We start from the raw sequence: 26,447 nt of genomic DNA on the forward strand, positions 1-26,447 counted from the left end.
AGCCGGGTAGGCCTGACCTGCCGCGACCGTTGGCTCTATGTGCCGCACAGCTCGTGCTGCATCCACAACATCCTGGGCTCGTGTGTCGGGCATCCCGAGCGGGTCGTGTTGGGGGAGTCGCCGCGGCCCACTGGTTACTGCGAGAAGTCCTCATGGTGACTTCTGGTGTGACTTGCCTGAGGCGTGGAGTGTAGCCGATAAAGGCTATGAGAATACTGTGCGTGCTGAACCACGACCATCTTTAGCATCTCGATGGCGTTTCTGGCTTCTATCTCGGCCGAGGTGTTTCCGTAGATCGAAAGGGACTCCAGGTGGCGGGTCGCTGCCAGCACATTGTCCACGGGATTCGAGAAGTGACCCCGTGGCGTCTGGAACCGAGTCGCATGGGCACCCATTGGCTGAGGCGGCGGTGGATTGGGCGGTGGAACCGCTCCTCCCCTCGGGATGGTTTGTAAAGGCCAATCTGGACCCGCCCCGGGGGTGCACGGAGTGTCGAAAAGGCGAGTTGGGTGTAAGTCAGCCGGGATGCGCCCATTGTGCCTCCTTTGGTGAACGGCGTCAGACGCGCGCTGCTGTCTCTCGAGCCGCCAGCCTTCGGTGTTCAGTCGCTCCGTCTCTGCTGCGACCGCGGCTTGCTGGGTCCCAATCCTGGCGGCTTGTGCTTCCATGTCCCGCTAGGCCTTGGCCATTGCCTCCCGCAGCTTAGTTAGCTCAGCATTGACAGACTCCTGATTTTCAGACGTGATCGTGGTTGCCATGAGGCTGGCGATCTCCACCGTCAGCTCCATCATGGTTTGCGCTGGGGGTTTGGATGTTCCCCCGGTCTCGTTATTGCCAGTTGGATTCTGCTGAGGCTGCGCTGACCCCGCCATGTAGATGGCGATTTGCCGGCGAGACCTCTCGAAGACCTCGTGGTCCATTCCCAACGACAAACCCCCGAGCTATACTTCCTTAAGAGGGTGGATCTATTCCGTCTCGCCCATGGATGACTCGCCATCAGAATTGACAGAGGTGATCTCTTGGCCCGCCACTTCGTCTTGCGCGTCGTCTACCTGTGTAAAACCGACGAAAACATGGCGACTCATGTCCCACCGTGTAACGGGGAGGACGTACCTGGCCGGCTCGACGATGTCGGTGGAGATGTCTGGCTCATGCACAGGTGTCCCGATCATGCCGATGAAGACGTTGATCTTGCCGAAGGGGACTCGGTAGCCAAATTCGACGGAATCGGCCTCTGGCTCCAACAACGAGTTGTCGATGTAGTACTTCCCGCGGCGGCTCTTAGTCATGATGTCGACCGCATATCTTTCTAACCCCGGTAGGGCTCCCTTTGAGAACTCAACTCCACCGTGCTCTAGCCCCACGGTGGGCGCCAACTGTCGTGGTTTTGTCATGGCAGATGTCCTCGTGAAAGGACTTAGATATGGAGCCATCACACCTTGGTGGTGACTCAAAGGGGGTGAGCGAAAGCGAGACTCAGATTTACCCAGGTTCGGCCCCTCGTGAGGAGGTAAAAGCCTACATCCTGCTTTGCGTGGATTAATGGTGGTTTCGATTACAAGGAGGGCGTAACTCACCTGACCTAGCTCTCGATTCTCTCTAACTTGTCTGACCTCTCCCTGGGACCCGCCTTTATATACAGGTCGAGGCCCTAGGGTTTACAAAGTCCTGACATTCTACTCTTTGTGATTTTCCTTATCTCTAAGTCGCCGTGTCCCCCACGACCAGGAGCTTTCTTGGTAATCCATCATATGCACGACCTCTCAAACTGCCATCAGTATCTGGGCCACGGGACGCGCAGCTAATGGTGAGTCGCCCCTTTGGTGACCCGGACCACTAGGGGCGGGTTACCCATAGGTAATATCCCCAACAGTCGCCGAGATGAACAAAACCATCCTGAGTGAGGAAAACTTCCACGCTCGGGGACTTAATGTGAACCAGCTTTTGCCTAAGTCAAAAACCACCCCAAGTGAGGACAAATTCCACACTCGGGGGCTTAGCTATGAACCAGCTTTCGCCTAAGTCAAAAATGACCCTGAGTCAGGACAACTTCCACACTCGGGGGCTTAGCTGCGAACCAGCTTTCTCCTAAGTAAAAAACAATCCCGAGTGAGGACAACTTCCACACTCGGGGGCTTAGCTGCGAACCAGCTTTCCCGAAGTCAAAAACTATCCTGAGTGAGGACAACTTCCACACTCAGGGACTTAGGTGCGAACCAGCTTTCTCCTAAGTCAAAAACCATCCCGAGTGAAGACAAGTTCCACACTCGGGGTCTTAGCTACGAACCAGCTTTTGCCTAACTCAAAAACGATCCCAAGTGAGGACAACTTCCACACTCGGGGGCTTAGGTGTGAAACAACTTTCACGTAAGTCAAAAACAATCCCGAGTGAGGACAACTTCCACACTCGGGGGCTTAGCTGCGAACCAGCTTTCACATAAGTCAAAAACCATCCCGAGTGAGGACAACTTCCACACTCAGGGGCTTAGCTACGAACCATCTTTCGCCTAACTCAAAAACGATCCTGAGTGAGAACAACTTCCACACTCGGGGGCTTAGCTACAGACCAGCTTTTGCCTAAGTCAAAAACGATCCCGAGTGGAGACAACTTCTACACTCGGGGGGCTTAGCTGCGAACCAGCTTTTGGCTAAGTCAAAAACGATCCCGAGTGAGGACAAGTTCCACGCTCAGGGGCTTAGCTATGAACCAGCTTTCGCCTAATTCAAAAACGATCCCGAGTGAGGAGAACTTCCACATTCGGGGGCTTAGCTGCGAACCAGCTTTCGCCTAAGTCAAAAAAGATCCCGAGTGAGGACAACTTCCACACTCGGGGGCTGATGCGTCTCCAATGTATCTATTTTTTTATTGTTTCATGCTATTATATTATCTGTTTTGGATGTTTTATATGCATTAATATGCTATTTTATATTATTTTTGGGACTGACCTATTAATCTAGCGCCTAGTGCCAGTTTTTTCTCTCCATATTTTTGAGTATTGCAGATAAGGAATACTAAACGAAGTCCAAATGGAATAAAATCTCTGGAATGATTTTTCTTGGACCAGAAGACACGTGCCAGACTTGGAGAAGGGGGCAGGAGACCTGCCGGGAGGCGACAAGCCTGGGCGCACCCTAGGGGGCTGGCTTGTGGGCCCCGTGCAGCTCTCCTAACCCTAATCCTTGGCCTATAAATTCCCAAATATTCCCCCAATACCGAAAAGAGCCAAAAAACACTTTTCCGCCACCGGGAGCCTCTGTTCCCGTGAGATCCAATCTGGGAGCCTTTTCCGGTAATTTTCCGGAGAGGGAATTGATCATAGAGGACATCTACATCAACTTCATTGCCCCTTCGATGATGCGTGAGTAGTTCACCACAGACCTACGGGTCCATAGCTAGTAGCTAGATGGCTTATTCTCTCTCTTTGTTCTTCAATACCATGTTCTTCATGGAGATCTATCCGATGTAATACTCTTTTGCGGTGTCTTTGTCGAGATCCGATGAATTGTGGGTTTATGTTCAGATTATCTATGAGTATTATTTGAATTCTTATATGCATGATTTCAATCTTTACAAGTCTCTTCGAGTTATTGGTTTGGTTTGGCCAACTAGATTGGTAATTTTGCAATGGGAGAAGTGCTTAGTTTTGGGTTCAATCTTGCGGTGTCCTCACCCAGTGACAAATTAGGGGTAGCGAGACACGTATTGCATTGTTGCCATCGAGGATAAAAAGATGGGGTTTTCATCATATTGCTTGAGTTCATCCCTCTACATCATGTCATCTTACCAAATGTGTTACTGTGTTCTTCATGAACTTAATACTCTAGATGCAGGAAGGAGTCGGTCGATGTGTGGAGTAATAGTAGAAGGTGCAGAATCGTTTCGGTCTACTAGACACGGACGTGATGCCTATATGGATAATCATTGCCTTACATATCTTCATAATTATTTGCTTTTCTATTAATTGCTCGATGGTAATTTGTTCACCCACCGTATTATTTTCCTTCATGAGAGAAGACTCTAGTGAAACCTATGCCCCCGGGTATATTTTTCCATATTATATTTTCAGATCTATAAACCAAAAATATCAAAAATACATTGCTGCCATTTATTTACTTTTGTTTTACTTTTAGTTCTCGCAATCTTTTATCTTCTCTATCAGATCTCATCCTTGCAAATAACCGTGAAGGGATTGACAACCCCTTTGTTGCGTTGGGTGCAAGTGTTTGATTATTTGATGTAGGTGCTAATATTGGGGCCTTGCTTGTTCCTCCTACTGGATTGATACCTTGGTTCTCAACAAACTGAGGGAAATACTTATCTACTTCTCTGCATCACCCTTTCCTCTTCAAGGGAAAACCAATGCAAGCTCAATAAGTAGCAAGAAGGACTTCTGGCGCCGTTGCCGGGGAGGATACATAGCAAGATCAAGCCTACCAAGTACCCATCACAAACTCATCTCTTTCATTTACTTTATTTTCCATTTACCTCTCGTTTTCCTCTCCCCACTTCTAAAATGATTTTCAGTAAATACCAAAAAGATTTGCCTTTTTATTCGCCCTTCTTCCGTTCGTCTTTTTGTTTGATTGCTTGTGTGTTAGATTGCTTGCTTTGTCACGATGATTCAAGAGAATACCAAGTTATGTGACTTTTCCACTACTAATAATAATGATTTTATTAGTACTTCGATTGATCCCGCCACTAGTGCAGAATCTTATGAAATTAATGCCGCTTTGCTCAATCTTGTTATGAAAGAACAATTTTCTGGCCTTCGTAGTGAAGATGCCGCATCCCATCTAAATACTTTCGTTGAGTTCTGTGATATGCAAAAGAAGAAATATGTGGATAATGAAATTGTTAAATTGAAGCTATTTTCCTTTCTCACTACGAGATCGTGCTAAAACTTGGTTTTCATCTTTACCTAAAAATAGCATTGATTCATGGAATAAGTGTAAAGATGCTTTTATTTCCAAGTACTTTCCGCCCGCTAAGATTATCTCCCTTAGGAACGATATAATGAATTTTAAGCAACTTGATCATGAGCATGTCGCACAATCTTGGGAGAGGATGAAACTAATGATTAGGAATTGCCCCGCGCATGGTTTGAGTTTATGAATGATTATACATATTTTTTATGCGGGACTGAACTTTCCTTCTAGAAATCTTTTAGATTCCACCGCGGGTGGTACTTTTATGGAAATCACATTAGGAGAAGCTACTAAACTCCTAGATAATATTATGGCAAATTATTCTCAATGGCATACCGAAAGATCTCCTACTAGTAAAAAAGTGCATGCTATTGAAGAAATAAATACTCTGAGTGAAAAGATGGATGAATTGATGAATTTTTTTGCTAGTAAGAGTACTCCTATTGATCCCAATGATATGCCTTTGTCTTCTTTGATTTTAAATAATAATGAATCTATTGATGTGAATTTTGTCGGTAGGAACAATTTTGGCAATAACGCGTATAGAGGTAATTTCAATCCTAGGCCGTTTCCTAGTAATTCCTCTATCAATTATGGTAATTCCTACAACAATTGTTATGGAAATTATAATAAGATGCCCTGTGATCATGAGAATAATATTAAATAATTCATTAGCTCGCAAAAAGGTTTCAATGCTATGATTGAAGAAAAATTGCTCAAGATTGATGATTTGGCTAGGAACATTGATAGAATTTATCTTGAGATTGATTCTTTGAAAATTATATCTATTCCACCCAAGCATGATATTAATGAGTCTTTAAAAGCTATGAGAATTTCTATTGATGAGTGTAAGGAAAGAACCGCTAGAATACGTGCTAAGCGTGAATGGCTTGAAAAGGTGTTTTCTCATGATAATAATGATGAATATTTTAAAGTGATTGATGTGACTCCTATTGAATCTTTGTTTTCTAGTATAAATCTTGAAAAATATGGGATTGGATATGAGTCAACTTTAATTAAAAGGCGTCCCAATGATTCAGAGTTTATATATCTTAATGCTAAGATTGATAAAAGTGGGATTGAAGAGGTCGAAAGTTTAAATAGCAATGAACCCACTCTTTTGGATTTCAAGGAATTTAGTTATGATAGTTGTACTTTGATTGATTGTGTTTCCTTGTTGCAATCCATGTTGAATTCTCCGCATGCTTATAATCAAAATAAAGCTTTTACTAAACATATTGTGGATGCTATGATGAAATATTTTGAATAAAAAATTGAGTTGGAAGTTTTTATACCTTGAAAGCTTTATGATGAGTGGGAACCTACTATTAAGATTAAAATTAAATATTATTAGTGCCCTGCTTTGTGTGATTTGGGTGCCAGTGTTTCCATGATTCCAAAAACTTTATGTCATGTGCTAGGATTCCGTGAATTTGATTATTGCTCTTTAAATTTGCATCTAGCGGGTTCTACAATTAAGAAACCTACGGGAAGGATTAATGATGTTCTTATTGTTGCAAATAGGAATTATGTGCCCGTAGATTTCATTGTTCTTGACATAGATTGCAATCCTACTTGTCCTATTATTCTTGGTAGACCTTTCCTTAGAACGATTGGTGCAATTATTGATATGAAAGAAGAAAATATTATATTCCAATTTCCATTGAGGAAAGGCATGTAGCACTTTACTAGAAAGAAAATAAAATTAACTTATGAATCTATAATGAGAGATACCTATGGATTGCATACCAAAGATGACAATACCTAGATCTATTGCATTATGCCTAGCTAGGGGCGTTAAACAATAGCGCTTGTTGGGAGGCAACCCAATTTTATTTTTATGTTTTTGTTTTCTGCTTCTGTTTTTGAGTGTTGCACACATTATTACCTCTATAATAATTGTGCTTTCTTGTTTTAATTAGTGTTTGAGCCAAGTAAGACCTTTGGGATGGTCTATGGTGTTTGGAAGTTGATTTTGCTGAAAAACAGAAACTTTCGCTCTCGGTCCAGGAATTTTGTAAATTCACTAGAACGTGCTTTTCATCTGGTTTTTTTACACAAGATTGATATACAAATTTCCCAGGTTGTCCTAAGTTTACAGAATTTTTGGAGTTAGAGAAGTATTCGAAGTTTATAGATTACTACAAACTGTACTGTGCTTTTCATCATGCATCCGTAGTTCCGTACAACAAGGGGCTAGGTACGTATACAGTAACTTCAAGAGAGATCGTTGAACTTGCCTCAAAGCTAGATACATGACAGGTATATACATGAGAGGTTTCTACCAGTTGGGTCTTTGAACCTATAGACCCAAAGTGTGAAATCAGAGATTACATTCCGAAGAGTAAGTGAAGCCGAATGAGTCTCGGAGCGGAACACCTGGGCATTGCAAGAGTCCCACAGGTTCCACGGGTGTGCGAGAGCGATGGATGGCTAGGTGTTGATGTTGAGACCGTTTGAGTGGGTGTGTCCCAAATATGGTCGATGTCCGACGGGGGAAAAAGGCCGAGCAACTGCCACACCTGGGTCACCCTAGGAGAGTAAAGTGCAAGGTGCAACGCATCTACGTGGTGGTGGTCACATCTCGGGAAATTAGAGTTAGGAGCAATGGTCTTGTGATGAAGATTTCCCATGGTGTTGAGCCTATCTCAAAAAAGCAGCCAACCAAAGATCTTGATATTGGAGATGGCCCTCGAGCTCCATATGCGACCAACGTGAAGGTCGACTTCGTTAGTAGGGGGAGAAGCGAGTAGGCGTGCTTGACATCGTGAGTGAGGAACCTGCTATCTAGGTCATCAGAAGGAGTGACATCGTTCAACAAAGACAGAACAACAACGAGCTTGTCGGACGCAACATTGGTTATGCGATTCCACAGGTTAGCGGGTAAGCCATCATGCAAAACGTCATAGACCAGGACATACAGTTTTGTGGAGTGTGAGAAGAGACTGGCATATTTATGGCCTAGAGGGGTATCAGAGAGGCAAGCATCAAACCAAAAAAATGTAGAATTACCACTGCTAGTAAAAACAAAAGAAATGGAGAGAAGGTGATGAAGGTGGCTATTAACTCTTTTCCAGAGGAAGGAGGGGTAAGAGGGGGAAGCTGAAAAATCCGAAGAGTATTGGCGCCTAAACCACATAGCCATGGAAGGTCACGACTTTCCAGAAGATTGTAGGTAAATGTTTGAAGAAGGCAATTATTTTGAAATTGCAGGTTTTTTATGCCTAGACCACCATATTTTTCCTTGCAAACATTTTTCCAAGCGATAAGGCACTTTCCCCCGAGCTTGAAGACATACATGAAATGGGTGGCAAGCGCGTCGAGCATAGCGAATATGAGAGTGAGGCTTCCGCAGCGAGAGAGCAACCTAGCGGCCTAACCGGAGAGGTACTTCAGGAAATGTTGCACTAAGGGGTCGAATGCCGTATAGGGAAGACGAGTGAGTGATAAGGGAAGGCCAAGATATATCTGAGGGAAGTTGGAGAGAGCAAACTAGAAGGTGCTTGCGATGTTCTGGGACAACAAAGGGTTGGTATGAACGGGAATGAATGTCATTTTATTGAAGTTAATGGACAAGACACTAGTAAGAACAAAGTCGTCGAGAATTGATTTAAGTTTTTGGGCGGCCAAGGGCGAGCCCTTCGCAATGATAAGGGTGCCATCGACATATTGGAGGACGGTGGGTGGGCGATCGTGGTAGATGGGATGGCAAAGGTTGTTAAGAGAAAAGGCATGTATGATCATGTGTTGTAGAACTCTACAACAATGATAAAGAGGTAAGGGGAGAGCGGGTCCCCCTGCCGAAGTCCGTTCTTGTAGGTGATCCAGTTTTCCGGGGATGCCATTTAGGAGGATGGCGGTTTTGCTGGACTCGAGATTTTTTTGATCCAGTAGATCCACCTAGGTGGAAAACCCCTAGTAGCTAAGATTATCGGGAGAGAGTCCCAACTAACATAGTCGAAAGTTTTTCGAAAGTCTAGTTTGAAGATCATGGTCGGGGTCTTTCTTAAATGACATGCGTCGAGAATATCCGCCGCAAAAATGAACTTTTCTGTGATATTGCGGCCAAAGATGAAATATGTTTGGTTGTCATGCACCAGGATGGGGATGATTGGTTTGAGTCTGTTGGTGATGACTTTCCTAATAGCTCTAGGTGGGCAATTTTGGAGCCAGATAGGACGGAACGCATCAGGCGTTCTAGCAAACTCATTCTTAGGAAGCAGGATCATGTGAGTTGTGTTGAAACGTTCGAAGGAGATCTTCAGAGAGAAGAAGTCATAAAAAATGAGAGGAAAACATGCTTAACTATGTGCTAGAAGCGACGATAGAAGCATGGAGCCAACCCATCTAGCCGAGGACTAGCAAGGGGGTTCATTTGGAAGAAGGCGTCGTGGATATCTTGCGAGGAGAAATGATCGTCCAAGTGAAACAACCGCGAGACGTGGTCTAGGTATAGGTCGGAGATGTTAAAACGCTAGGTCGGAGTAGAGTTAGAGCCGAGGAGGGTGGAGAAAAAGGACTTCAGGATAATGACTTTGTGATCATGAGCACAGAAGTCGATCCTGTTGTCTTCCAAGATGGCAATCTTGTTCTTACGAAAATGTTGGGAAGTCGGAACTTGAAAAAACTTAGAATTTTCATCCCCCTAAACCACGGCTTTGATTTTGCCTATTTGTTTCGAAAAGAGCACCTTCTACCTAATAGCCCGCTAAAGTGAATTGATTACCATCAGGCGTAGAGACCTTTCGGGGCAAGAGAGACGATGTTTTTCTTATAACTGGTCCACTCGGTCAATGACTAGTTTCAGTCGGATGCACGGGAAAGGGCGCGACTAAGGGAGCTCAGGATTTGATGATCGCCTTCCATATTCTTGTCCGTAGACTGGTCTCCGTTTATAAACGGATGCGGGGGGAACGTTTGAACTCTTTGTATGCGGCTATTTAAACGTGTTGACTTTATTTTTAAAAAAATAAATAGACACACCCAGGGTTATTTTGATTTAAAGGAATTTTATAGGATTTTTGAAGGATTGAAATCCTTATGATTTTTCCTACATTGATCCTTTGATTCATAGGATTGGACCACATAGGAATTTTTTTCTATATGGAATCTTTTGTATTACATTTCGTAGGAAATCTAACATCCATTCAAATCTCTTTTTATAATAACTTTGTTTTTCCTGTGACATCAAACACTCCTTGGTAGTCCTATAGGGTTCAAATGAGCATGCCATTCTAACCCTCTACTTTTACTATTTCTGCGTTTTCAATATCTTGCGAATCAAAGAGGCCCCGAATATATGTGAACAACGTTGGATGACCGACATCGATATTTGTGTCATTGGACCAAGGCATGCGGATGAACTAAACCTCCGTTTTGTGGTAGTTGGAGGGAGCACCCGCGTGAGTTCCGCGTCGAAACCCATCACATCCGCGCGCGCACTCGCGATGTAAACCGGCGCATGTTGCATCCGTTCCAGCAACTCACACACCATGTTCACGTACAAAAATGAGGAAGGGCCATGTAACACATGACCTGCGTTCTTGTCCCGTCTTGTAACATCACCGTACAACAAATCCTGGTGTTCGTATTTTTTAAAATTTATTTCAGGATTTTCGATGATGCGTATTCAGGGAAAGAAAATGTCTTCGTCGACGACGATGTGTTTATAATGATTTCATAAATTTCAAGATGATATGCCGGCTGAGTCTTTCGAAGATGCTCGTAAAGATAGGATGTACGTACATGCGTTCATAGGAATGAGTGTATTGTGCGAAAAGAAATATTATCGTACGATTGTACTCTGTTTTTTTATTAATCTCGATTGTACTCTGTTGGATCATCCGATGTGAGGTGTCCGGGGTGTTGGAGACCTCTTCCACCCCCTTGCACTCGCACGCCACGGCACACGAGCGTAAGACAGACACACATGTCGTTGTCACGCCTGTAACAACAGTACAAAAGGCAAGTGTACAACGGAACAAAGCTCACATGCCAGATCTTGTTGTTTACCAAGCGTTTCCAGCCTCAGATGATGCTTATCTCCTGTGCTCAAGCAGTACGTACAAGAGAAGAAAAGACGACTATACAGCTATAATATGAAAAAAAGATGGCAAAAAAGAAAATAGACGCACGTCTCAGATTTGAGCTTGGTGGTGGATCACAGGCCAAAAGCTTTGTACCACCGAGCAAGTCCGAGAATCAGTTGCGCACAACACCAAGATTTAAACGTTTCCTTGCACTACTTTTCAACCAATTTCGGAATTATACATGCCGTGTGAAATGTGAAGGCTGTTCACAAAGGCGCCCCGACCAGTTTGTATTGCCATGATGTTTTATTTATGAATAAATAAATAAAAATATGTAAAAAGGGCATCATGAACGGTTTGTAATTAAACCTCTCTTTCGCAAAATAAAAGTAAAAGTAAAAATGTTCACCTTTATTTTTGAGACCATACATGAATGTGCGTATTTTTTTGTTACCAAAAAATTGCATTTCTCATACATTTTTTGGCTACGTAATAGTAGATGGGCAATGGGTGGGTCGTAGAGCTGACCCGTCATGCTACGGTATGAAACGAATCAAAACAATGCAGAATTACTGTGTACCATACAAATCATTAATCCCTGAAGAATTACTCCAAATTTGGAACGAGTTAATTTCTTCACATTTACACGCAGCAAATGAATGAATGAATGATCTCCTCAGATAGGACGGAATTAATAATCATCCAAACATAAATATTTTTGCCATATCTTGCAGTCCGGATTCGGAAACAGCGCCCGGTACGCGTAGGCTCAGTAGCCTCGGCTAATCAGGAACCAGTGGACATGTCATTAACATGACGTGGAGCGCTGCGATTCGCCTGACCCCATCGGGGTACGTGTTTGCAGCCCACGTGTACCGTACACTGGCGGCGCACGAGCGTGACGTGGCGTCCCGGGTCCGCTAACCCCAACCGTTTCGAGTCACGCGGCAAATTCTTCCTAATCGGATCGATACCCTCGCGAGGGATCTCATAGTAATTTATTAGCTTAACTCTTACCGACCTTAACACCTCAAATTATATTTGCGATAGTCTCAGGGACCAGAACGCGAAAGAGCCGAGTAATGATCCCGTGATCTCTGTGGGCCGCGCCCACAGAGTCCCGGCCGTCGTGGGGCCCGTGGACATGGTCCAATCCACCGTGGACCGCGTCCACGTTGGAGGCTCTAAACCCCCCTCCGCTCCTATTAAAACCCGTGCAGCACCGCGGCGTCGTCGTGTCCGTCCCGAGAAATCTCACCGCTCCCCCAGTTCCGCCATGGCGATCTCCAAGGTCTGGATCTCGCTGCTGCTCGCGCTTGCCGTCGTCCTGTCCGCCCCGGCGGCCAGGGCGGAGGAGGCCGCCGCCGCGGAGGAGGCCGCGGCCCCCGAGGCCGTGCTCACCCTGCACGCCGACAACTTCGACGACGCCATCGCCCAGCACCCCTTCATCCTCGTCGAGTTCTACGCCCCATGGTGAGCCCTCGCCTCTGGTATCCTATCCGTGCGCGTGTGGAGTGTTGGTGCGGATCCGACGGGTTTAGATCGTGGTCGGTTTCGAGGGGTCTCAGATTCGTGAATTACGGACCACGGGGGAGGGATCTGGCTTTGGCGATTGGTGCGTCTGGATCGCTGATTCCTCTCTAGTTTCGGTTGGATTTGAAGTTCCTCGAGGGGTTTAAAGGTTGTTGGGCTGGGATTCCACCGTGTCCAACTTTATACTGTAACTATGTAGTAGTGCAGATTCTGCCTGTTCCGACTTGTTTCAGTACAGTCTCACTTAGTCTGGTCTGAATTTTGTCAAAGTCGTTGCTAATTCGTTAAAATTATTTTTTTAAGGTGTGGACACTGCAAGAGCCTGGCACCGGAGGTAATTCTTCTGCATCCTTGGACCACTTAGTTAGCACTGTGTTATATGCTGAATTTATTGATCTCATTCGTTGAATTTCCACTTGTGTGCTGTTGCAGTATGAGAAGGCGGCCCAGCTGTTGAGCAAGCACGACCCAGCGATTGTTCTTGCTAAGGTTGATGCCAACGATGAGAAGAACAAGCCGCTTGCGGGCAAGTACGAGGTCCAGGGCTTCCCTACCCTTAAGATCTTCAGGAACGGAGGAAAGAGCATTCAGGAATACAAGGGTCCCAGGGAGGCCGAGGGAATTGTTGAATACTTGAAGAAGCAGGTTGGCCCTGCTTCCAAGGAGATCAAGGCACCTGAAGATGCCACTTACCTTGAAGACGGCAAGATCCACATTGTAAACTTCTCATCTTGTCTGTTCTTACTTTCATATAGCAATTGCCATATAGCCATGGTTGATGTTCTATGTCTGCTGACTAAGTAATGGTGGCAATTGTATAGGTTGGTGTTTTCACGGAATTCAGTGGCCCTGAGTTTACGAACTTCCTTGAGGTTGCTGAGAAGCTGCGGTCTGATTATGACTTTGGCCACACTGTGCATGCCAACCATCTCCCACGTGGTGATGCAGCAGTGGAGAGGCCAGTGGTCAGGCTATTCAAGCCATTTGATGAGCTCGTTGTTGATAGCAAGGTTATACATTGCTCCCTCTGTAAACTAGTAATTACTCTCTCTGTTGCATATTAGTTATTGCTGATTTTGTACAATTTAGTGACAACTAATATGGAACCAAGGGAGTGTTTATCTATGTTCTTCTTACTTCATACAGATTACTGATGTGATCTTTTGCAGGATTTTGATGTTTCTGCTTTGGAGAAATTCATTGATGCTAGCAGCACCCCGAAAGTTGTTATTTTTGATAAGAACCCTGACAACCATCCGTACCTCTTGAAATTCTTCCAGAGCAATGCTCCCAAGGTAATGACTGACGCAACTTGCTTCTAGAATGCTTTATCATTTTTCGTAATTGTATGAGTTCTGTATAGATGATTAATTTTTACTTTATATGCCTAGTCAGTTAGGTCTATGCCTCATGTTTGTAACTAATGGGGCATTAATGTTGATCACTATATGTTGTTTTGATGGACAGTTGATTACTACTGTATATTTTAGTTGATTATCAGCCCAACTCTTGGTGCGTACACAAAACTTATTTAATCCAATGATGGTTGAATTTGACATCTTTTTTCCTGAAACATGTTGATATAAATGGTTGATTAGTATAGTCTAGTCACTTTTTGGCCCCAAGTCTTTGAATTGGGCAGCTAATTCCTTCAACACGTTTGTTCATCCTGTACATTGAAGAAATCATCTTGCAATGAATTTTTGAAGTGCATTTGGAGTAGTGCATCTAGTTTTGTTAGGCTTAACCTTTTGGGGTTAGTGTTTCCATTCATGGTTGTCGTACCTGAAAGGTTTATTCAGAGCCATATATGTAATGATTGTTTGAGATGCAGCATGGCATGATTTGGTGTTTTCAGTGCTTTGAGCATAAAAATAGTTCAGTTATATGTTTCTAGAGTGGTGAAGCTGCTTAGTGCATTAGCTTTTTCATTGCGTTTTAGTTATTGGTTACTGATTATTGGTCACTTTTGTTATCTGACATCAAATGGTTGCAGGCCATGCTCTTTTTGAACTTCTCCACTGGACCGTTTGAGTCCTTCAAATCAGCCTACTATGGTGCTGTAGAGGAGTTCAGTGGCAAGGATGTCAAGTTCCTAATTGGTGACATTGAATCGAGCCAAGGGGCTTTCCAGGTTGGTTGCTTGTTTCCCTTTCTATCTTAAGTAGTTATACATACTGGTTTTTTTTTTCCTTGGTGCTAACAGAATTTTTTTTGAAACATAGTACTTTGGGCTGAAAGTCGACCAGGCACCACTTATCCTCATTCAAGACGGTGACTCCAAGAAGTTTTTGAAGGAACATGTTGAGGCTGGCCAAATCGTTGCTTGGTTGAAGGATTACTTTGTAAGTAGCCATTCCTAGTTTTTCTTGGTTGAAGGACGACAGCCATATTTGTTTGATCTGGAGGTAATCTCATTAGTGCTCATTCATATATGTAGGATGGTAAATTGACTCCATTCAGGAAGTCCGAGCCTATTCCTGAGGCGAACAATGAGCCTGTGAAGGTAGTTGTGGCTGACAACGTTCATGACGTGGTCTTCAAATCTGGCAAAAATGGTATTCATCTTTGTTAATCTTTTTTCCTCACTGGATTAGTCTAAATGTATCAAGTGACTGGAAATGTTGTCTTGAATGACTTTGGCAAAGTCATCCTGTAAGATATGTGCTCATCGATTCGCCACTCTATATTGCAGTTCTTATTGAGTTCTATGCGCCCTGGTGCGGACACTGCAAGAAGCTAGCACCCATCTTGGACGAGGCAGCTGCCACTCTTCAAAGCGAAGAGGACGTTGTGATCGCGAAGATGGTAAATATTTGTTGCCCTCCCTCGTTTCACTTCCAGCAACGAAGTAGCACAAGTTATCTTAACCACTGTTTCTCGTCCACAGGACGCCACCGAGAATGACGTGCCGGGCGAGTTTGATGTCCAGGGTTACCCGACCCTGTACTTCGTCACTCCCAGCGGGAAGAAGGTCTCTTATGAGGGTGGCAGGACGGCCGACGAGATCGTTGACTACATCAGGAAGAACAAGGAGACTGCTGGGCAGGCGGCGGCGGCGACCGAGAAGGCGGCGGAACCGGCTGCCACCGAGCCTTTGAAGGATGAGCTCTGAGCAACAGTCTTTCTAGCAGCAGACAGGTAGAGGATGGGGAAACATGTTTTGGCAAGGCAGATTCCAACGCCAGATTTTGCGAGGGGGGTCGAGAGTTGGTTGTTGGATGTGTTGGCCCCGGTTTTGCCTGATACTGTATCCCGTTGCGAGAAATACTGTAACAAATCTTCAGTCGTGTACTTAGTTAAATTATCGAGAAGTGACAGTTGAAATGTTTGGTGGAGAGCTCTGGTAATAAATGGCACTTCTGTGCCTGGCAGAATCATCATGCATGTGCCTTTCGCTTTGTTGTGGTGCCTTTTAGACGTTCATATTAGTTTCAGATAGACACAAATGGAGACCAGAACTGGAGATAAATCTTCCTCTGGTCGCCTGAAAGGCTGAAACTAATATGGTATGCTTGCCTCCTTTGGTTTGGAAGAATTTTATAGGAATTTAATAGCATAGAATTTATATAGAAATTTTTCTTTAGAACATGCAACTTCTTCTATTTCCTAAACATAACATTAGCCAACCATGTGAATTAAAAGTCAACCTCTCTTCTGTTCCTATCTTCAATTTTACATTAGTGGTGGAGCAGAGGGCCAGCAGCTTGCTAATCCAACGGTTGATTAGACAGATAATTTCATCCCTGATTCGTAGTGGTAGTGTTGCAAGTATGCTGCAGATATGGTAGACCACGGTAGGGGAACATTGCTTAACGGACCATCCGTACCGGCTCCACCGCCGAGTCAAGGAACAAGCTTAGAAAAATAGATAAGTTTTTCCTAAACATTAATCACATGAGGGATGTCTTGACTCCGTCGTGCTTATATAGAAGGATGCTTAATTAAATGTCTTACGATGCTAAAAGGATAAGTTTAAGCATCCTTTATAAATGTTAGAAATTAATCAGTAGATTAATTCAAGGGATGTGTCCAACCCCGAACAGCCGTGTCTCCTCTCTCTCTCCATTGCCAACACGTACCTGTTCTGGAGGGATGCCTCCGAACAGACACCTCTTCTTCGTACCTCTTCCAGATGTATATATACTTGAGAATCAATATAAAGAGGACTAATCGTCCATTCACTTTCATGCAATCTCGTTTTACTCTAACACATTATCATGCACTTTGCTCTCCATTAGAGAGATAGGCTAAAACAGAGAAGACCGGCCATGGACGAATTTTTTCTTGCAACGGAGGCAGCGGTGCCGGACTTCACGCCGACAACAGCGCAAGACCGGCTCACAGTGTCAGTCTCCATCGCACGGCAGCGTCCTCGACACCAACTACCGCGGCGCATGTTGTTTGCCCTCACGATAGCTGAGGCAAACAAGACAACCCGACGTGGCCCTTGACATGTCCCGACTCATAGCCGGCATGCAGCCTGCTCCTGGCCATCGACCGGCTCTGGCACACCGTCCATAGAAAATACAAGCATGCATCGATGCATGCATCCAAGAAATCCATCGGGAGAAAGCCAACTTGACTGTCTATTTATGATTAACATCATTGATTCATTGACCGGTTGTATTTTTCTCTGAATCAGCAGACATTCCGTATAATAATAAAAAATGGTGATGTGCAGTCCCATCAGCGGCAACTGCTTCAACCATGGTAAGAAGAAGAACACGACTCTTAGGATCGAAGCGGCGTTTTTGGGGCACGACACAGTGGCCCCAACACGCGGGGAGGCCACTCCTGTTTGCGGCACGCAACGCCCGAGCTCTCTCATCTGACATCAAGGGGGTGACGTGACGCGACGCGACGCACGGCGCCCTGCGGCATGGCTGCTAGCGGAGACGGCCACTCCCGCGACAGCGAGCCTTAGGCCCTGTTTGTTTTAGAAGTTCCGGGACTTTTTTTAGTCCCAACTTAAAAGTCCCTAGTCCCTATCTGTTTGTTTCCAGGGACTAAATAGGGACTAGATGTCATTAAATGACATGCAAAAAGACCATGTTACCCTTAGTAATGTAGTAGTAGTTATTAAATGACATGCTAGAAGTAGGGGCATTGTTGGAAAAAGTGCCAAAAAGTCCCCAAAAGACCCTCCCATAGGGACTTCTCCAAATAGTCCCAAATACCCCCTTTTAGTCCCTAAAAGTCCCTCCTGTTTGTTTCACATGAGACTTTTTGGGACTTTTTTTAGTCCCTACACCAAAAAGTCCCTGGAAACAAACACCCCCTTAGGCACGGCCGCGACATCTCCCGATGCACATCGGACGGCGCGCGGCAGACAACACACTCCAACGACATCCTCCGACGCACAGCAATGACCGATGCGACAGGCCCTCCGGCCGGCCGGTGGCGGTGTCTAATCCCTAGCCACACGGCAAGAAATTGGAGATTTCTTATCTCTTTGATGAATATGTAATTCAACCCTCAGGTTGTATGATAATTTCATATAAGTCTTTATGTTTTCTGTTCTGCCATCAGATTAACAAAACTTTGTGGCTTAAAACTCAGTTCATCCCAAATTATATCCAATATAATTATACACCATTTCATAATGGTTAAAATTGTCATCTGAAGGCCTCATGTCTTCATATATTTGCAAAAGGGTGTTTTATCACAAAATACTATTGCAAAAGCATGTTTTGCTGACATTACATGCTCCATTGCTCCAAAATTTAAGGCACAATGTATTTACCGCAAAATTTTCCAATGACATCTGGACAACATTTATTATTTTTGTTTGCAATAAAAACATTTGTTGTTGCAAATCTGAAGAATTATGGAGTGTCATATTTAATATGACTATCTCAAAAAAAAGTGAATCACAAGGTATTGGTGGCACACCATTTGCAGATTATCCATCACTACTATGAGGTCTACATCATGTCATTTCGACAAGATGACTACCTTCAACGTGCTCTTCCAAATATTAATATTGAATGTGACTACCTCAAGATATCATAAGGTAATAATGACATCTACTGCAAATTTTGCAGACTATCCACTATTATTGCAAGGTCTACATCATGTCACTTTGACAAATGATTACCTTCAAAGTGATTTCATACATTTAGCATAACATAAGGTAATAGAATTATAAACGTCTACTCACAATAGCCAGACTATGTTTTCTATTATTGCGAGATCTACACCATATTGGTGATTATCTTCAAAGTGTTATCCTATATAAATTAGGTCTACACATATGGCTATATGGCATCAGCCGTACTAAAATTTGCTCCTTTGAAGCAATTGTTGTTGTTCACTAAAATGATTTACTATCATAGTAAATTCATGCATGATTGTTATATGTTGAATGGTACTATCTACCAATATCAATTATTCAAGCCTCATTTTGTTTGAATACATCATAGAGAATTATGCAAATATTTGCATACTCCAATGATTACCTTTTATTACATTGGTAAAATACATGGCAATGGAGCCTACGTCACTATTTCTAATTATAGTGTCGTCCATCATCAAGATGGATCCCATAATTTATGGCAATGATTGAGTGTCTCAACACTTATGCAAGGTCCACATCACATCGTGGTTATACTTTAATAGTGACTAACCAATGTAGAACATGCAAAATCTATACGTTTTGGCAATGACTCTAAAGTCACACACTTCCTCGAGAATGACATCCAAAACACTAGCAATGACTTTATCACATGTGTTATATTGAAGGATACATCCGGGTTCACCAAGGATCACCTTGGCCATGATTGTTCTCAAACAAATCATTTATTTATAGATGCCACTTACTCCTAGTAGTAAATTAAATAAATGCATTAGCATTTTCAAGTAATGCATGGCTGACATTTCCAAATACAGTAAACACATGATTTGGTGGGAGTATTTATTGTAAGATGATTCACGACATCAGTCGTTGTATCCACCCGTGGTATTATTGCCACTATAACTCCACCTTCAGGAAAATATTTTATGGCTATTGTCTTAATAGCTATGTATGTACATATTGCATTTTATATGTAACCAACTTCACTTGATTCTCAAGCCAAGTAGATGAATATTTATTCACCTTGAATATTCGCTTAAGAGAAATATGCTTCCATGAGCACATCGCGAATGATCTCCCATTCATTTTTCAAAGACATAAAGTCCTATCGCGGCTAACAATTTTGTCACCTTAATCAACTTCAAGTTGAGATTTCATGATCATAATCTTCATATGCAGATCCGACTGAAAATCCACTAATACACTTTACATCCTCTAATGATGGTACTACCATTTTCCATGATGAAGGAACATGCACTTTCTTAAAATCATCAGACTCACCCCACAGGTGACATACCATCATTTGAAAATCTTGTTGGTAGTGAATACCAAGTCAGTGGCGACGAAATATAGCCAAAGGGATTTGAAAGTAAAGTGGTGGCTAAAAGACAACCAAAGACAGAATTACCTCTTAATAGGGAATAAATCGTTTTCAAATGATCACAAAGACAACTCTCAAATTTGTAAATTTTGTGGTTACATAAATATCGTACATATGATTACCAAACCCTCAAACATATGGTCAAACCACATCACAAATTTATTAAAAGGCAAATAAGTTCATTGGGATATTTGAAAATTTGCAAACATATAACCACAAAATATTCTGGTAAATGATGTTCTCAAATCTTCATCAGAAGGAGAACCAAAAATATAGTGCAATAAAAGAATGATCAATTTGTTTGCGCCTATGATATGTTTGCATAATTCATTTTTCAGTAATATGGGAGACCTCGTGTAATATCCCGATTATTCCCAAAATATTGTTTGCCTATAGTTGTACTACTACATGTAGTATAATGTCCAATATCCTATTTCTTGGACATCATGATTGATAAATTTTCAATGTATGAGTCAATTCATACTTAGTTTTGTTGCGTACAAAATAATTTTCTAAATCTTACAAAATATTTGGTTATAAGCCTTACAATCCTGGTTTGGGGTTGATTGGAAAATTATGGACAATTCTATTGGTCACAACTTAACAAGTTGCAAAATTTCTCAAATCATCAGATTTATGTGCACCACATGTGCCATAGGGGAAATAAGTTTTAAGGCTCTCTCACCTTACAATTCTAAATGAGCCACTCATTCTTCCTTGAACATATTCAGAAGATATGTGGATTACTCAACCATTATGTGGTATTATATAGATACTTCATGGTACTCATGGAAACATTTATAAAATGATTTCCAAAGTGTCTCTTATCACACAAACCATGAATGATATAAGTAAATTAATTGCTCAAATTCTCAAAGTAAGAACAAGTTATCCTAAACAAGGGATAAATCCATTCGAATGGACAACTTCGTTGAACTCATTTCACAAGCAATGTCTGGTTATACATAATACATTATGTAATAAACATAATGGTTTAGTTCAATATCTTATCAAAGATAATGAAATTAATAATATGACCTAACTTATAGAATCATAATTTACTAGCCTCATGCTTGACAAATACGGCATTACACACCGTAAGTATGATATAAATCATACCAACTGCATAGCATACTACTTTCCCCTTGTAGTAATTACGTGGAAATCAACAAAGTATTTCCTATCTGCGATAATTCGGTTACATACCGATATCACCACTCTAGCATACATCAATGGGATCTCATAGAAAATCAGGGATCTATGTGAGGAATAACAATTTATTCGTCAATCAAAATTATTCATAGCCCGTATGCTGATTGCATCAGCAATAAGGACATTTCTGGCATTAGGGGGAGATAAGTACCACAAAGAATGCCAAGAAATAAATTAGAAATGTTATTCACATTCAATCCTTATATCCACGTACTCAAAGAATCTGAACAAGAAGTTTAGAATCACATATTTGCAACTCATTGCAAATCTGCCACATGCATTTACTAATGACAAAGGTGTCACTCAATTTTATATTCCTGTAGTAAAGTGTCAGAAAGAGTGGAGGTACCTGATAAACCACTCTTCTCCCCAAATGAGAGCAAGAGGGGGAGAAATCTGACCACATGAGATTTAATCTCACATATGCTTCCGCGGAAACAGAGGAAATCAAATCCTCTACTAGTAAATGTAATTCAACATCAAGTTGAAAGAACACCTCACTGGATGCTCATCATCCAAAGCCCGACATAAATGTGCACCAATGTTTTCGTGTTGGGACATCGAAACACCTTGACTCCATTGTTGTAGGAAATCACAAGGAGTTAAAAGGAATAAATACATTTCCACAAATTTCAGTGATTCCTCCAGAATCATATAACATAAGTCTACATTTATCGACATATATTTCTTTTGAAAATTGCTAAAACCTCTTGGGCCCTGAACCAAAATCCATGGTAGAGTGCCTCTTGTGCTCATATTGGTTCACATAAAAGGAAGCAAGTAATGAAGAATAACACTCGCTCGTCAAAGAGTGGTATTTACCATAGTAATACCTACCCCTCATAAGTATCTTCCATATGGAATACTAAAAACTTCTCATTCATAGACAAAGTCAGTGAGGTGGTGAAAAAGCGAGGCTTGTAGCAAAAGGGTTCACGCAGAGACCCGATATCAAATTATGATGTAACATACACTCTTGGTATTAGTGGAATTAAGTTTCGATAATAAATATCATTGGTAGTACAAATAATATTATCCATGCAGTTAATGGATGCAGTAACTACATACTCATATGAGTTACTCGTTTTGGAAATTTATAACAAAGTCCCTGATGGGCTTACAATTCCAAATCCAAAATAAATCGCAACATATTTGTGTAAAATTTCAGAAGTCACTCTATGGCTCAAAATAGTCGGAAATCATATGGTACTACTGACTAAATGATTTTCTTCTTCCGAAGGATTACTCAATGATGATTGTTTATGTGTTAACAAAGGAATACCAAATTTGAATTCCTTATATCACCTCAGTCTATATCGATGATTTCATCATCAATGTCTCTACAAGACCTAAACATACATAAAATCATCTCAAGATGGAAAATTTGGATTCAACCAAATTTAGCTTAAGTTTACAACTTGAGCATTCTATCAAGAATACGTATCAGTCTACATATATCCAAAACATATACGAGAAGTTCAGTGTGGATATATCATAACAACAGAAGACATATATGGTCATAATACCTTTGATAAGGTACAAATCCATTCATACCCAGGGGTGATAATGAAGTGATACTAGGACCCGAAGTTCTATATCTCATTGATGCCAAAGCACTCATATACTTGCAAACTATGTCAGGCCTGACACTATATTTTCTATCTTTATTCGGAGTGCAACCTCAAACAAAAGGTATATGGTTGATATAAGTACTATCATCTTATATCTGAAGATTACAGTAAATCTTGAATATTTCCATCAGGAAATAGAAGATATGACCATGATATGATGTAATGATATTGGCTCTTTATTTGATCCCAACGACCCCATATCAATGATTGAATTTGCTGGAATAGCCTTCACATGGAAGTCATATAAATGATTTTTAATGGTTATTTCCACTGATCATTTTGACATAATTGCTTTATCCTAAAGCATTGCAAAAATATGTATGACTTGGCAGAATGATTAACCACACTCATAATTGTGTGGTTGAGATTCATCAGAATCACATAACTTGATTTATCAAGATACTTCCACTTGTGTTACTCAATACCTACAGGTTATATGAAGAGCAATATCATAAATCACATTGCTCACAAATTACTTATCCTCATGGATTATAGAAAGTTGAGGAAATAATTTGCAAACAAAATATTGTGATAATCCAACAGGTTATACACAATCTCATGTTCATGTCAATGGCATTGGTATGAGACATCCTCCATATTTGCAAAGTTCAGGGGGAGTAATCTCCCAGACTATAACCTATTAACAATCATCAGATTGCATATATTGTACTCTTTTTTCCTTGATGAGTTTTTCCATAATGGTTTCTCATAAAAGGTTTTTAACGAGATAATATAAACACAAGTTTCTTCATATGCCATATCATTTTCTCCTTGTATTTTTCCTACTGGGTTTTAAAGGAGTTTTCAATGGCATGTATGATTGCACTCTTTTCCCTTATGAGTTTTCTCTCAAGTTTCTCATGATGGTTTTTAGTGGGGAAATATCTTCTCAAAGATCATATGTCATACTTTATATTTTCCCTATCGGGGGTTTTAAAGGAAGTACTCAAGACATATTAACTGTTCTCTAAACTTATCAATGAGTTTTCTCCTTCTTCAAAGGTTTTCTCATATGAGTTATCAAGAGACAATAATCATCATATGTTGCATCATTTTCTCCTTATTTTTCCCATTGGGTTTGAAGGAGTTTTAGCAACATATCTACTCTATTCTCCTCATATTTTTTCCACAGGTTTTTTGGGGGAGACTCTCAAGATTATCTGGAAGATTTCTCAACATGGAAGATCTATATGCAAGAAGCTTTCAACGATGAAACATTCAAGGAGTGGTGTTGTACAAGGGAGAGTGTTAGAAATTAATTAGTAGATTAATCCAAGGGATGTGTCCAACCCCGAACAGTCGTGTCTCCTCTCTCTCTCTATTGCCAACACGTACCTGTTCTGGAGGGATGCCTCCGAACAAACACCTCTTCTTCGCACCTCTTCCAGATGTATATATACTTGAGAATCAATACAAACAGGACTAATCGTCCATTCACTTTCATTCAGTCTTGTTTTACTCTAACAATAAATAAGTATTGACTAGGAGGCGGAGACGCGTGCTGTCATGAATTTTGTGTGCGTCGCTGCATTGTTTTTCTTATAGAAGAAAAGAAGGTTTGGGGAAGCGAGCTGACAATTGATAATGTGCAAGCCAATTTAATTTTAATAAATATAAAAATATATAAAAATAGTTCATTCATGGTCACATACATTTAGCTTATATATTTTAAATGTTTCAGCCAAAGCTATTCCTACCAAGATAGTCAAAGCTTGAAAATCGTCACCAAAAGATGTACAAAATGAAGCTTTCATCGAATCGAAGGAAAATTGCTCCAATATACATTTCAACTATCATATTTTACAGATAATACCCCATCCTACAAAAGGTGAAATTTATATTAGTGAACGAAGCAAGGTACATAGGAACAAAAAACAACAAAGAAAGTGAACTAGAAAATAGAAGCGATTAACCTTTATACAAAGTCCACTCTTGTAGGCTCGGTGTCGGCAACCCAATCAACAAAACCAACAATATCATTGTTTTCTCTAATGCATACAAATTTTAGTTGACAAAACAGAAAAAATCGGACGAAGAAATACTCTAGTAAAAAATAGAACTTTTGGCATTACAGTGCAATGACGATTGTTTTATAGACTATATTTTGAGTAATATGTTTTGCAACGTGTAACCTTTAGTCACGAAAAATAGCACGCATGATTAACCGAATTAAAGATGCATCATCAATCAAATCAAGCCTAATTCCCACAATCTAAATGGTACAAACCTGATACTCTAAGGTACATAATTTTCTTTAATTTAATCGTCTTATGGTGTCCTTCAGAAAAATTTCTAGGTATTGCATCATAATTAACCTAAGTTCATATAAAAGGTAGAATGAGAAAAAACTGCTAAGTGTTATAGGGGTATGGTGTGTGCGCGTGTTTACAAGGATGAGTGTAATTGAGCAGGTGTGTTGTATTGGGTTGTGACATCTCCGAATTATGCTATAGTATTCCCTTGTAATTAAGGTACAATAACATGGGGATTAAGGTAATCTATTTTTCTAATCAAGTTATGATCACTGTTGAAATCAAACCCTAATTCAAATCCCCTTGCAATTCAAATTCATTTCAAAAGTGGATGCAAAAGTTTTGCAAATTTTAAATTAAAAATCATCAATGGGTTGCAGATAATCCCCTCGTAAATATAAAATTGTAACCAACTTTTTTGTAAGTATTTAAAAAGTTTAAAACCATTAAAATAGAGGTCAAAACAATAAATTGGATGCCTTTTAAATTATGTAAATTCTAAACCTTTTTCAAATGCCCCGAAATTTTTTGTGGCAAAGTCTAATATTGCCACGTAATTATTGGACCAGTTTACAAAATTTACAAAAGTATTTTGGTACTATAAATAATAGAAACAAAATTAATTAAAACTGTATAACAGAAAAAAACAAAAGCCCACACTAGGCCGACCCAACTGGGCCATTGACCCACCTAAACCCCTAGTCGACCCATATAGCCGGGGGTATAAACCCCTCACTTAACCTAACCTACCCAGCCCCACTCCCCACCCCCTCACCCCGAGCCCCACCCCCTCGTAGCTACTCTCCCAACCTGGCCCGACCCCGTGCGCCCTCGGTGCGTCGCTGGCCACCGCCGGCACCATCAGCCCTCCTCATCGACGCCCCCCCACCGTCCGTCTCCCCACCGACGCCCGTCCCCTCGCGCCCTCGATGCCGACCCGCCCCGGCGCCGTGATCGTCGCAGCCCCGACGCCCGTCGTCCCAGACCGCCCCACCGACCCTTCTCGCACCTATGCTTCCCGCTACAGCATGGGTGAGCCACGAGCTCCACCCCCTCTCCTCCTTCAACCCCACTCCGACGCCCCCCTCGGCCCTGGTCGTCGCTGCCCTGGCACCGCACCCCTGCCCGTGCCCCGACTCGCCCGCCCTGGCGCGCCAGCGTCGCCGCTCGCCGAGTGGCTTGCGCCCCCGGCCGCGCCCGCACCCCCACGCACCCCATGCTCCGGCCACCCCCCGACGACCGCACCCCCTTGCTGGCCTGGCCTTGGTCGAACTCCGTGAAAGGACCACGATGTCGCCTAGAGGGAGGGGGTGAATAGGCGTTTTAAAAACTTCTACGGATTTGGCTTTATCCTAATGCGGAAATAAACTAAGAAGATACTTTTCAAGCACGAATCCTAAATATACT

General features: G+C 42.0%; 1 protein-coding gene across 1 annotated transcript; it reads left to right on the forward strand.

Annotated features, from left to right (window-relative positions):
• Positions 1 to 12,195: 12,195 nt before the first annotated feature.
• Positions 12,196 to 15,889, forward strand: LOC123447910 (protein disulfide-isomerase). Its single transcript, XM_045124631.1, has 10 exons — positions 12,196 to 12,428; positions 12,792 to 12,822; positions 12,921 to 13,205; positions 13,310 to 13,498; positions 13,658 to 13,783; positions 14,485 to 14,622; positions 14,714 to 14,833; positions 14,929 to 15,046; positions 15,184 to 15,296; positions 15,379 to 15,889. Exons 1-10 carry the CDS (start codon positions 12,232 to 12,234, stop codon positions 15,601 to 15,603), a joined length of 1,542 nt encoding a protein of 513 aa, XP_044980566.1. The 5' UTR covers positions 12,196 to 12,231; the 3' UTR covers positions 15,604 to 15,889.
• The last annotated feature ends 10,558 nt before the right edge of the window (positions 15,890 to 26,447 follow it).

Source organism: Hordeum vulgare, chromosome 4H (genome assembly GCF_904849725.1).
Source record: "Hordeum vulgare subsp. vulgare chromosome 4H, MorexV3_pseudomolecules_assembly, whole genome shotgun sequence".
NCBI classification, from domain to species: domain Eukaryota; kingdom Viridiplantae; phylum Streptophyta; class Magnoliopsida; order Poales; family Poaceae; genus Hordeum; species Hordeum vulgare.

Coding starts and splice junctions, on each gene's coding strand:
- LOC123447910 (XM_045124631.1), top strand. CDS start 12,232: ATGGCGATCTCCAAGGTCTGGATCTCGCTGCTGCTCGCGCTTGCCGTC. Junction 13,206..13,309: donor AAGACGGCAAGATCCACATT/GTAAACTTCTCA, acceptor GCAATTGTATAG/GTTGGTGTTTTCACGGAATT. Junction 15,297..15,378: donor ACGTTGTGATCGCGAAGATG/GTAAATATTTGT, acceptor TCTCGTCCACAG/GACGCCACCGAGAATGACGT.